The sequence below is a fragment of the Canis lupus genome, chromosome 22, assembly GCF_003254725.2.
Source record: "Canis lupus dingo isolate Sandy chromosome 22, ASM325472v2, whole genome shotgun sequence".
NCBI lineage: Eukaryota > Metazoa > Chordata > Mammalia > Carnivora > Canidae > Canis > Canis lupus.
In genome coordinates this window covers 46365750-46378775 of record NC_064264.1, presented here as the reverse complement: position 1 = coordinate 46378775, position 13026 = coordinate 46365750, and the positions used below count along the sequence as shown (strand labels likewise).

The 13026-nt window shown below is 43.0% G+C and overlaps 1 protein-coding gene across 3 annotated transcripts in view; it reads right to left on the bottom strand.

The window, feature by feature from the left end:
• Positions 1-811: 811 nt before the first annotated feature.
• CLDN10 (claudin 10) overlaps positions 812-13026 on the bottom strand; it is a 127153-nt gene continuing 114938 nt past the window's right edge. For all 3 annotated transcript variants that reach the window (XM_035704460.2, XM_035704461.2, XM_025441325.3), the window contains exons 4-5: positions 1712-1819; positions 812-1128 (exon numbers count right to left, since the gene is read on the bottom strand). In XM_035704460.2, the coding sequence (XP_035560353.1) occupies positions 1005-1128; positions 1712-1819 (232 nt within the window). In that variant the 3' untranslated portion in view covers positions 812-1004. The remainder of the gene's footprint in view (positions 1129-1711; positions 1820-13026) is intronic.

Below are 13026 nucleotides of genomic sequence, written 5' to 3'. Positions count from 1 at the left end.
CTTTTAAGTCTTGCATGGCTATGTTCAATTCAAGTACCTTGAAAAATGGTCAGTCTCTCCATTATCCAGCCTGGTTGTACACACAGGGCCCCCAGAGACGCACCAGAACTTGCCCATCGGTTCTGAGCCAGGCAGGTGCCATACAGGCTCTGGGACCTTCCTCAGTTGGCTACAACTTCAGCCATGACCAGCATCTCTAGCTGGGCTCATGCTGACATTCCAGCCCAGTATTCCAGCTTTCTGTATCAGAGAAGCCTAATCAGCTCTTTAAGGTGGATATGCCAGGCAATGGGCATTGATGTCTCAGCCCCATTAGCCTTTCCTTGAGCGGTTCACTGAGAATCACACTGGGTGACAAACAGGGGTCAGAAAGCAGGGGTCCGGGATCCCTGGGTGGCTCAGCGGTTTGGTGCCGCCTTCAGCCCAGGGCCTGATCCTGGAGACCTAGGATCGAGTCCCACGTCAGGCTCCCTGCATGGAGCCTGCTTCTCCCTCTGTTTGTGTCTCTGCCTCTCTCTTTCTCATGAATAAATAAATAAAAATCTTAAAAAAAAAAAAAAAAGCAGGAGTCATCGCTACACAACCAGTAACCTGTCCATTCAACTCAAACATCCTTTGAGAACTGTCTCAGACTGCCCTCCCACCATTCACAAGACACACTCCTTACACACCTTCTGTTTAATATAGGAAAAGAAACAAGGAATGAGGACAAAGAATGCCATGTCTGAACGATTAAGGAGAGGCTATGTTACAAATACTTGATCCCTCAGTGCTAAATACATGTTCTATAAGTGTATAAAATATATACAAATCCTGTAAATAACCTGTTTATTTTTTATAGAAAGCCTCAACAGAAAATGATTAGAACATTTACATCCATACAATCAGAAAATTCTCCAAATTCATATTTTAAAAATAGTTTGAGTGCGGATTAGAGGAGGGCTTTGAGGGGATCATTGTGTGAACAGTTCACTTTTATAAGACAGCTTGCAGCAGTGCTCTTTTCAGACATAAGCATTTTTATCAAACTGTTTTGAAGGGTTTGTGGTTTTAAAATCTCCTTCTGCACCAGGATACTTTGTCCGAGAAGACAGAACGGATGTGGCACCATTGTATGCATATCCCATCCTGCAAGGCAAAACACAGTTTGGTAGCTCCTATTTTACATGGAAGGCAGAAACCATTCTCCCTGCTGCTGTCCCAGCTAAGTTTCAGGCTCTCCCTGATTACTTTTAGCTAGCTTTCTCTCCTCCTCTATCACGCCCACCTCCTCCCCCACCCCCTAAATATCTCACTGTCATTTCTCAACAGTGTGTCGATGTGAATCTCAGCAGAAGAAACTCGTGGCTTGTTCATTAGTTCAGTTTTACTCGTAAACCTCCTCTTCCCAGACCCTAGGGGACCATAGTGACCTTCATCGGTAATTTCTGCCTATGTGAAAATGATGAGGCCAAGGTGAAGAATATGCCCCACAGTAAGACCTATCCTGCTTACAGAAACGGCTCAGAAACGTAAGCAGGACAAGCTCTGTTTTTTTTAAATTAACTTTAATGAACTATACATTCTATTCACTGTATTATATTTAATATATTTGCTATATGTTCCTTTTACCAATTCTAGTTTTTTGACATTTCTAAGAATCATGTGAGCTATCTATAATTTGCCCTACCTGTAATCATTTTAACAGGTCATGTCTGTCTCTTTTTCATACCTGGGGGGTTTGTTGTTGTCAGATATTGAAAAGCAGAATATGACACCACCAATTATGCAGAGTGAAGCTCCTGCCCATCCAATAAACAAAGCAGCTCCTAATTCATACCTGTGAGGAAGTATTACACAAATATTACAGCTTACTTATTTGGGAGTAAACAGTATCTAAGACTAGTGAGCCAATGTTTATACTAGATGCTCATCATAAACTTTTGCTACTAGAGCTTGTAGGAAGTAATAGCATCTTGCATCTGTATCACGCTTTAAACTTTACCCAGTGTTTTTCTAGCCATCACTTGATTGTATCTCCCCAACTGCCTAAAAGGAAGATGAAGTGATCCCCGCAGGCCAAGCAGAAGCAAAGCCAACTGAAAAGCCCAAACCTCCCAGCTCAGCCAGTATCTTTCCTCTGGGCTCTGTCTGAAGCTCACAAAGCTTTCCATCTATTTATTCTGCTATGCAGGGTAAATTATTTAGCAGACTCCAGTTAGAAAACAGCAGGTAGCTTTTGCTTTCAGCTTAATTCAGTTCAATAGACACGGATTTGCAAATCACATACAAGGTGTTGAAGGATGGCAAAATATTCCAGCCCCAGAGAGGCCACATGGGCATGAGGATTATTTTGAGCTGAAGGCAACAACAGAAAAGCACATACAAGAAAAGCTCTCTGGCCCTTCCCACACACCCTGCAGCAGGATACACATCTTTAAAGATGTTCCCCCCCCCCACCCCTCCTGCCAGGAAGGACTGAAGTCAACCACCAGAGACAACCGTATACCAGGGGGGCATACAAAAGGCACAGGGGAGTCTTCGTAACAAACTTTACTAACTAGTCCTGTCTTCCATTAGTTCCCCCACAGATCTGTGTTCCTACAATTTGCTGCCCCAGAAGCTCAATATCCTTTTCCCTTGTCTTGTCACTTCTCTCTGAGCTTACTGTTCTTTTATTTGGATGCCATAGAAGCCCGAGTTCTAACCAGCCTTTTGAGCATTGGGTACTCCTACACATCTGCATGATGCTCATGTTAACCAACTCTGTTTTTCTCTTGTTAACCTGTCTTTTGTCAGTCTGATTTATACGGTCTTAGCTGAGAACCCAGGAGAGTGGAGAGGGGAAAAAGTTAAGTTTTTCCTTGTCAACAGAGCCCATAAAAAGTCAGTGCTACATACAGCGTTATCTTGCTTCTCACCACAATCTAGTGGGGAATAAATACAAAATAACATCATTTAGTGACCGACAGCTATCTGGCTGGCCACAGTACTCTGCTGATGCCTCAAGCAGATGCAAAGATGAACAAGATCAACAAGACAGCCCCTACCTTGGGTAGGTCCCCACAAAAGGTACAAATAATGCTAGAGTAAACAACAAAAAAAATCATTTACAGTGGAGGGCTAGAGGAAATGGTTTTAGGGGAAGAGCACTCACCGAGAAAAACAAGTAAGGAATGAAAAAAGTATGTCAAAATGTTAGGGCTCTGTGTTTTCATGTTTGGCGATCCTTTTTATGAACAACAGGCTTTTTTGTTTTAAAGATTTATTTATTTGAGAGAGTGAGCAAGTGAGAGAGAGCACAAGCAGGGGAAGGAGCAGAGGGAGAAGCAGACTCTCTGTTGAGCAGGGAGCCTGATATGGGGCTTGATCCCAGGACCTGAGATCACAATCCAAGCCAAAGGCAGATGCTTAAATGACTGAGCCATCTAGGTGCCCCAGAATAGCGTTTTTTAAATAAAGAAGTGATTCTCGAGAGTTTTTGGCCCATAGATTTCCATCACAAGGCAAAAACTGATGGATACTACCCCCAACCTAATGGGGATAAAATGAAGTCCAAGCAGGAGGAGTCTCTTTTGTTCATGCAGAATCCACAGAAGAGCTGAGACAGGAAAAAAAGAAGTGAAGGTAAGAAGGGGCAAGGCAGGGCCAAAGTGGGCTCCTTCCCCAGCCTGTCCCCTGAACCAGGTGCAGGGGCAGGCTTAGGTCTCAAGGCCATACTACACTGCTGAGAGCAGCTGGCATGTACTGCCTGGGCCTGTCCCAAGTTCTGCCTCATCTGTTTCTCTGTGCCGTGTCACTGGCTGAACTCCTGGCTGGGCATGGGTAGGCTCTCTGGTGTGACCGGAATCACAGCAGCAATGGAAGAGTGGCCCCAACTGCCAGCGGGGTGCAATCTGGAAGCAACATTCACAGAAGATCAAGAACGTACAGTCTACTCGCTCATTTCCAGATCTACCTATGGTGACAATTTCATAGCCTGAGCGCACAACTGGGAAGAGGTGATGCACATGATACATGCTGCCCTGGGGTCCCTTCTTTTTAAAAATATTTTATTTAAATTCAATTTGCCAACATATAACGCCCAGTGCTCATCTCATGTGGTCCCTTCTTTTCTCACTCTTATGTTGCCTTTTGTGGGAAACCCCATTGGTTGTTGAAGCAAGGAACAGCCACAGCAGAACAGCTACAGGTAACCACCTCGTCCTGCCTTAGAACACTATGTTCTGGAAACCAAGAAATTTCCCCAAGTGCTCCCAGCAGAGGCAATGGTAGAAAGAGAAGATTGCTGCAAAGTGGTACAAAACACCTTCAGTCTACACACACACAAAAAAAACTGGCCCAAAAGGACTCAAGAGTGAAGTGTACCATTGATAAAGAGCTGACCAGACCAAAAGGGTAAAATTCACTGTCCTATGAAAGATACCTTCATGAAATATCATGCCATACATCTAAGAAGGATATCCTGAATTTCTACAATCAGCCCTCCTTTTATGATGTTTGAATGCAACCATGCATATAAAACAAGCAAAGTGACTTCCCGGTTGTTAGGTGCAGGGCATCTGACCTCTTTAAAACATCTGCAAGTCCTAGGGCACCTGGGTGGTGCAGTCAGTTGAATGGCCAAGTCTTGGTTTCAGCTCATGTCTTGGTCTCAGGGTCATGAGATTGAGCGCCACATCAGGCTCTGCTTGAGATTTTCTCCCTCCCCTTCTGCCCTTTGTGTGTGTGTATTCTCTCTCTCTCAAAATAAATAAAATCTTAAAAGAAACAACAAGCCTGAAAGTCCCATAGTAGTAAGCTGGCACTGGATGCCCATCATGCTGTCACAGCTAAAAGTGAGCACACTGAACATTTCTACTTGTAGGACATTATCATGGGATGACTATTTAATGATACTTTCTGTTTTTCTGTTTTTGTCCTCCTAGAGTTCAGGCTGTCTTCCCTGATGAAACTATGCCTCAGTATTAGTCTTAGTGTAAATAACTCCTGAAGCAACATTCTGAGATTTTTCTTAAAAAAATATTTAGCTTTCTAAAATATGATTCAGTGCTGGGTACCATGGTTGATTAAAAATAAGCTTCTAGGGCAGCCTGGTGGCGCAGAGGTTTAGTGCCGCCTGCAGCCCAGGGTGTGATCCTGGGGACCCGGGATCCAGTCTCAGGTCAGGCTCTCTGCATGGAGCCTGCTTCTCCCTCTGCCTGTGTCTCTGCCTCTCTCTGTGTGTGTGTCTCTCATGAATGAATAAATAAATAAATAAAATCTTTAAAAAAATAAGCTTCTAATTATTAATAGTGGCCAACCAAGGGTGATGGTGATAGAAAATCATAAGCCATGGCTCTTGAGTCATCTCAAACAGGAGTACGGGGTTGGCCAGGCATCCGGCACTTAGCCCGAGCAGCTCTCGAGCCTGCCCTCCATGACCCCCCGTTCCTTGCCCTTTCAAAGCTCCATTCTCCTTCCTTTTCTCAGACACCAGAGGATTTAAGCATCTGGTTTTCAAGTCACCTGCCATTTTTTTTGGTGGTGTTACTCATATTTCTGAAAGACCAATCTTCCGTCAGGATGTCTGCAGTGATAAATGTCAGTGAATCTTTTAAAAACCTCAACTGTTAGTAGAAAGTAAAAATCCGGGGATCTCTGGGTGGCTCGGCGGTTTAGTGCCTGCCTTTGGCCCAGGGTGCGATCCTGGAGTCCCGGGATCGAATCCCACGTCAGGCTCCCGGCATGGAGCCTGCTTCTCCCTCTGCCTGTGTCTCTGCCTCTCTCTCTCTCTCTATGTCTATCATGAATAAATAAATAAAATATTTTAAAAAAACTCACTCAAAGGAGCATGCAAACACATATATGATGTCATCACAAATCAGAATAAATTACTCAGGCAGGCCAAATGTCAGGACTTGTATCTTTCTATTCATTTAAGCTCTTAAAACTTCCTGAAGAACTGTGAGTTTGTGTATTCTTGTTTTTAAATATATTTTCAGGGCACCTAGGTGGCTCAGTCAGTGAAGTATCTGCCTTCAGCTCAGATCATGATCCCAGAGTCCTGGGATCGAGCCCCGTGTCAGGCTCCCTGCTCAGCGGGCAGTCTACTTCTCCCTGTCCCTCTGCTGCTCCCCCTGTTTGTTCTCTCTCTCTCTCTCTCTCTCTCTCTCTCTCTTTCTCTTTCTCTGTCAAATAAATAAAATATTTAAAAATAAGAAATATATTTTCATTTTTCTTTAAGTCAGTAAATACAGATTCTACTCCAAGAATAATATTTCCATGTGAGTTCCTTGTGTATTCTCTGAGAGACAAACAGTAAACAGTACCAGCTTAGAGCTGAAGTCTTTAAGAGACTCCATGTCTACACCAGTAATTTTTAACAGCTGGCTTTTGTGACTCAGTTCTTTCTCTTGCAGAGATGTTTGCTTCTGCATTCTATGGAAAGACACATATAGCTGACCTACTCATCAGGGACTTGAATTCACACCCATCAGTGCTTGTGATCTGTGATCTGGCAAAAACTGGCTGGCATTACTGAAAGCCGGGATTGAGAGAGAGCAATGTAATATCCACTCAAATTTCTTCCAAAGCATGCCTCTTTTGACACTCACTGGGAAGCTTAGTCTCTACCTGGAAATCTTCGTTTTTTGGTAACGCTAAGAAGCTAACTTTAAAACCTCAGAAGATCACCACATTTCAGATGCTCTGCTGCAGGTCTTTCTTTCATTAGCAATATCCTCCTGGCGCCAGACCAGCTTCCCCAACTCAGAGCACACCCTCTTTATTGGTCTGTTATGATAGCCAACATCTTTTTCATTATTCTGAAAAGCTATAAATTTGCTTAGCACCAGACAGATCCACTATTGTCATGGTGAGGACAGAACTTCAGTTCATGGATCAAAACATTGTTTTTAGAGTACCTCAAATAATCCGCTCGGTTGATAGGACTAATCAAAAGCTGCCTGTCTGACTTCAACTCATTTATGTAATTGAAAGTAAATTTAGTAAATAGGGGAAAACTGTACCTCTATACAGAGAAATGAAAACACAGATTAATCACCTAAAAATTCCCACAAAAAAGAACCATAATGTCTAAGGCATTAAAATGTCCTCTGCGGGCAGCCCTGGTGGCCCAGCAGTTTAGCGCCGCCGTCAGCCTGGGGTATGATCCTGGAGACCTGGGATCGAGTCCCACGTCGGGGTCCCTGCATGGAGCCTGCTTCTCCCTCTGCCTGTGTCTCTGCCCCTCTCCGTGTGTGTGTGTGTGTGTGTGTGTGTGTGTGTGTGTGTGTCTGTCATGAATAAACAAATAAAATCTTTAAAAAATAAAATAAATAAAATAAATAAAATAAAAGAAAAGAAAAGAAAAGAAAATATCCTCTGCACTGTTGGGTGAAATCATTCTCATCCATCTGGCTGTGCCTGGGGCCCTAGAGAAGTAGGACCACACCCGGAGGCCTTAATTCTGATCACCTCGCACTTGACCTCATACTTCAGCCCTGTAATCTTCACGGGAATCTGAGGGAATGGATTAGAGAACATCTCTTATTTGCACCTCCTCTTTTTTCTTCCTTGCACCCCAGCCCGTCATGACTTATTTGCCATCCACAGGCAGCTCGTGTAGCCTACCCGGGTCACCACCACAGAAATGACAAGCTGGCATTGTGCTCATCATGTGTTTTGAGATAGACGAGAGAGACACAGCTCTGCTCTCAAGGATCTCAGCGTCTAGCGGGGATGGTCAGATATGAAGCAAATAATGACACCAGATTGTAATGAAATTTAACAGCAGCATCAGAAGAGCATGTTTTTGCTCAGTCCCAGATCCACAGAGATGTGGTTCAAGTAAATGTTTACAACAATAGCTACTATTACCGTCAGCTCACTGTACTAGGATTTTGGTGTGTGTGCCAAGATTTTTTTTTTTGCATAATTATATCCAATCTTCATCACAATCCTGAGAGATAGGTCTTGCTATCTCATTTTACAAGTGAGCAAACTGAAGCACAGGGAAATTTCACTTGACCCATACCTCGGCTAAGTAAATAGCAAAACCAGGATTTAAAACCCAGAAATGTGATTCCGAACCTTAAGCTCTTCACCACACTCCTTCTTCCCTTTATGTATACTTTAGCTACATAAAAGTTTTTATCAGTCTGAGAAGATACAATCAGTGTAATGTACTTTTGGTTGTCATTTCAGAGAGAAGGGAGCTTTCTCTCTCCCCAGCTCACTGCCTTCTCCGTGGCTCACGAGCTCCAGGGTATGGAATTTTGTCTGAATTCCCCTCAGGCTGTCTTCTCACCCGGCACAAAAAAAGGTGAGTGTAGCAATGAAAATCATGGCATGGAGGACTGGGGAAAAAAAAAAAAAAAAAGAAGAAGAAGAAGAAGAAGAAGAAGAAGAAGAAGAAGAAGAAGAAGAAGAAAGAAAATGCAGCACCTCCAAAAACAAAACAAAAACTGGTTAGCAAAAACAAACAAACAAACAAACAAACAAAAAACAAACAAAAAAAACACCTTCTTTAAGACCCCCCGAGGAGTGAAGTGACCTTGCTAAAAGTCACAGAGCCAGGAGCCAGGTCTTTGACATCCAAGATACGGTTTATTTTTTCAGATTCTATTTATGTGACACAGAGAGAAAGAGAGTGAGAGAGAGAGAGCATGCGCACAAACAGGAGGAGCAGCAGAGGGAGATGGAGAAGCAGGCTCCCCACACAGCAGGAAGCCTGATGCAAGACTCCATCCCAAGACCAGCTCCCCCAATTACCACCTGAGCCGAAGGCATACATTTACCAAGGCATATGTTTAACCAACTGAGCCACCCAGGCACCCCTAAGATAGTATTTCTTTAAACATATTGTCCTACTCATTTTAACCAAGAGTGGTAATAGCCAAAATAAATACTCCAGTTACTTGAAAACAACTATCTATCATCAAGTTCAAAGTTTAGAAAATATACCATATATTATCAATGTGAACATTTTTTTTTCAAAGATTTATTTATTTATTCATTCAGAGAGAGAGAGAAACAGGCAGAGACACAGGCAGAGGGAGAAGCGGGCTCCATGCAAGGAGCCCGACGTCGAACTCGATCCCGGGTCTCCAGGATCACACCCTGGACTGCAGGCGGTGCTAAACTGCTGCGCCACCGGGGTTGCCCTCAATGTGAACATTTTAAAATTTAATTCCCCTGGTATGCCATTCTTTTAAAGATTACTGCCTAAAATAAACTTTCTTCAATTCATAGGCTTATATAATCCAAGGTCTATATCACTGCATGCATAGATTTTCTATTAAAGAAGTATCCTACAGGTATTGTCCACAAACATATTCACCCTCATTATTCCACACTCTTCCTCTGGGGGCCCAGTTACTAGTCTGAGTTGTGCAGTGCCCACCCAGCCTGTGAGCCTCCCCACCCTGCTCACAGTCTAGTTGCCCTTCCACAAACCTCTCGGCTAACAGTTCTCTCCCACTGCCTGCAAGATGCCATAGGATTTCACACCCATGGCTTCCCAGGAGGCTTACAAAGTAGTAGCAGGTGCTTCCCAAATGGTGGCTAAAGTAGGATGGGTCATTTAAATAATAAGCATCCACTGATATATGGAAACTTCATGGAGAATTCTCACATTTAGGAAACTCAATATATAGACTGATATTTTTTTTTATGCCAAATCTAAATTGCTCTTCCGTGGCCAGATTAAGATAGACATACATACATTATCTTTCTGTTATGATTTGTCAACCAGGTCGTTCAGAATTCTACGAACGGTATAGCTTCCTAACAGGTAATACTTATTGGTCTTGGTCATGCTGCTGTAGTGAACGCTTTAGATGTGTTATATTCTTCAATCCTCTTAACACTGAGAAGCAGAAGGCACTAGCTCTCTTATCCAGACAGACAACTGCATCTCCCTTCAGATCTCAGAGGGGGAAGGACAGGGCCAGGAACCGAGGGGAGATCTAACTCTGAAACCTGACTCAGCCTATCTGCCGCCAATCCCCCTCCAAGGGCCTGTAAGGCACACAGTGAGTTATCTTTACAGAAGTCCTAATTCTTGCCAAGTATTCAGGGAAATTTTTTAAAAACATCCACAGTATAACTGAATATACTGGTAGCCAAGGTAACTTACAACCTCAAAGAAACATCTCCTGTCCCCAAAGTTACATAGTTCAATTCAAAAACAAATCTGTTGTTTAGCAATGTCCATGCCCTTGAGCGCCATTCATGAGGACATTGGAGGGGCTTATGGGGTTTTCTTTGATTTCAAGTGAGAAATGATGTGCTGAGTCATAATGCTCAAAGTAGGTGCAGTAACTCGTTTGCGCACAAACTGTGAAGTCTGCATAAGAGGACATCCCAGAGGGGACTGTACGTCCAGACAGGAAATTCCTAAGACAATAGATGCTGCCTTGCGACCCCTGAGGGCACGGCCAGCGCTGCTGAGTGCAGGTCAAGAATCCATGTGTGCACAAGTGGGTGTGCACATCTATCTGTGTTGAAACAAAAATATGCAGATGAACTTGGAGCAAAAAAAGCATGGGTCAATTAAAAATGTATCCCACATTTTGTTCAGAATCCTCCACAGACTACCTGAAAGTGTTTTAGGATCAAACCAGGTGTTGGGGGGAGAAGCATATAGGATGGTTCTCAGGAGAAGGGTCTTAAGAGCGTCTATGCATTTGACGGTTTCAAGTGGTTGCAGATCTCTAACTCAGTGCTAAAAACCAGGTGATCAGAAAGAAAAAATTATTCAAGCCTTATTTCTTTTAAATGGTCCCATGCTGGCTTCCTTTCAAATCTGCCTTCTGTTTGAGAGCCAAGCATCTTATGATGGTTATCATCTCTACCAGGCCTCCAACATTTCAGGATCCATCTCTCAATGGCTAACCTTAATATACGACATAAAGTAGTGAGCTGCAACATTAACATTCTCTGTGTAAGGGTCAATATCCTTGAAAATAATAGTTAACATTTACTGAGTCCTTACTATGTGTGATGCATGGTTCTAAATAGCTGAATATTTATTGTCCCCATATTACTGATGAGGAACACAATAGCCAGAAAAGATAAGTAACTTCCTTCATGGTTTCACAACAAATAACCGGCAGAGCTGGGGTTATTCACAGGCAGCCAAGAGGTACTGGATCCAGGTCCTCACTCTTAAACAGTATGTGTATGCTGCCTCCTGTCCCCATTCCCTTAAGCGTATCTCCACCGGCATACTCAGTTTTTCCACTCTAAGGGAGATGCAGACAGAGAGTCGATACACCACGGCTGGCTGACTGACCATCCTCGCTAGAAGTGTCATGGAGCATGGACTAGGCACAAGAGATTCCCCAATCAGCAAGATGTGGTCTCTGCCTCAAGATGCTCCTGGTCTGATTTGGGAGATGGAGCAGTAAGCGCGTGCCCTGAGAACAACTCAGTAGCAGGACACCAGTAACTCGGGGTGGAGGGGGGCGCAGGGTACCTCACCCAGAATGCAGGCCCTGCAAGATGAGCAGGAGTCAGCCAGTATATGAAAAGGAGAGGGAGAAGAGGGTTAGGCAGGTAAAAGTAGAGTCACCAGAAAGCATGGCAAACTGGCAGGAACTGCAACTGCACATGCTGGTCGGTAAAAACTAATCTCAGTTGCCAGACGCTTGATCTCCAAGTGTATTTATAAGTTATGCTAGCATCACAAAAGCACCAGAGCAACTGTGGTGATCTGAAGCGGCCTGTGCCACAAGCAAACACAGTGAAGGCACAGGGTTAACACTTCTCAATATTTAACCACTGAACTGTTTTGTTCTTAATATCTGTCACATCCATGGAAGCCCTTATCCAAGAATCTCTGAGCTCTTTACCAACATCAATTCACTCTCCAAATAATCTCATGAGTGGAGGAAACTTAAATAAACAAACATCCGTAATTCATTAAGGACAAAAGAAAGAAGTCAAATATCTTAGCAAGGTCATGCAGTGAGATCGATATTCATTTGAACTTCACCCAGGAAAATGCATAATTTAGAAAGGTACTCCTTGAATTATCTATTGTTCACCGAACTGGACGGATGACAAGAATGAGAGAATTTATCAGACAGTAGACAGCTGTTTATTTCTAACTACTAAATAACCACAATGGTGGGGGGGAGCCTGGGTGGCTCAGCAGTTGAGCATCTGCCTTTGGCTCAGGTCATGATCCCGGGGTCCTGGGATTGAGTCCCGCATTGGGCTTCCTGCAGGGAGCCTGTTTCTCCCTCTGCCTCTCTCTGTGTGTCTCTCATGAATAAATAAATAAAATCTTAAAAAAAAAAAAACCACAATGGTGAAAAGATTTTACCTAAGTAAAGCTTAAATCCTAAAGTAGAAACTAAATATATGCCATGAATGAGTGCTAGAGATAAAATAAGTCTATGGTTTTAAATACTCTGAAAATAATAGAAAATCCAGGAGGAAAAGGCCCAAATGTGAAAATACCTAAGCCAAAATATTAACAATACCTCATATACTAAAAGAGAATGAATCTAAGATTACAACTCCTTATTTCCTCAATTAGGGCAACTGGTTCAATGCTCCAACCTTGCACGGATTTGAAAAGAAGTTTCTTTGTGTCAATAAATTCTTACTTGGAACAGTTTATTTAAGAAAACAAATCAAGACATTTAGGAAGTTCATGGTTTGGACAACAAAGCGGTGGTGGGAATAACTGAATTAAATTTCATCCTGCTAGGGGGTACCTGTTACCATAAACTTGCAGGAAGGTAGACTTTTTTTTTTTTGGATTTGGTAGGGTTTGTTTTAATAAAACAGGAGGAAGTTGGTTTGAAATCGCCCAAAGGCAAGAGTTGGGAAATCGTTTTCAAGGCTTTGCAGGAGCCCATCCTGAAGTCATAAAACATAATCACAACTTGAATGAAAGCAAAGAAGTAAAACAAAAGCGAAAAAAAAAAAAAACGTGGAAATGCAGAACATGAAGAGTCCGATGTAACTCTTTAAAAGGAACTGCAGCTGCTGTGTCAAGTGAGGGTAGCCTGGGAGAAGGAACTTCCCAAATACCTGGTTGGAGAGGAATGG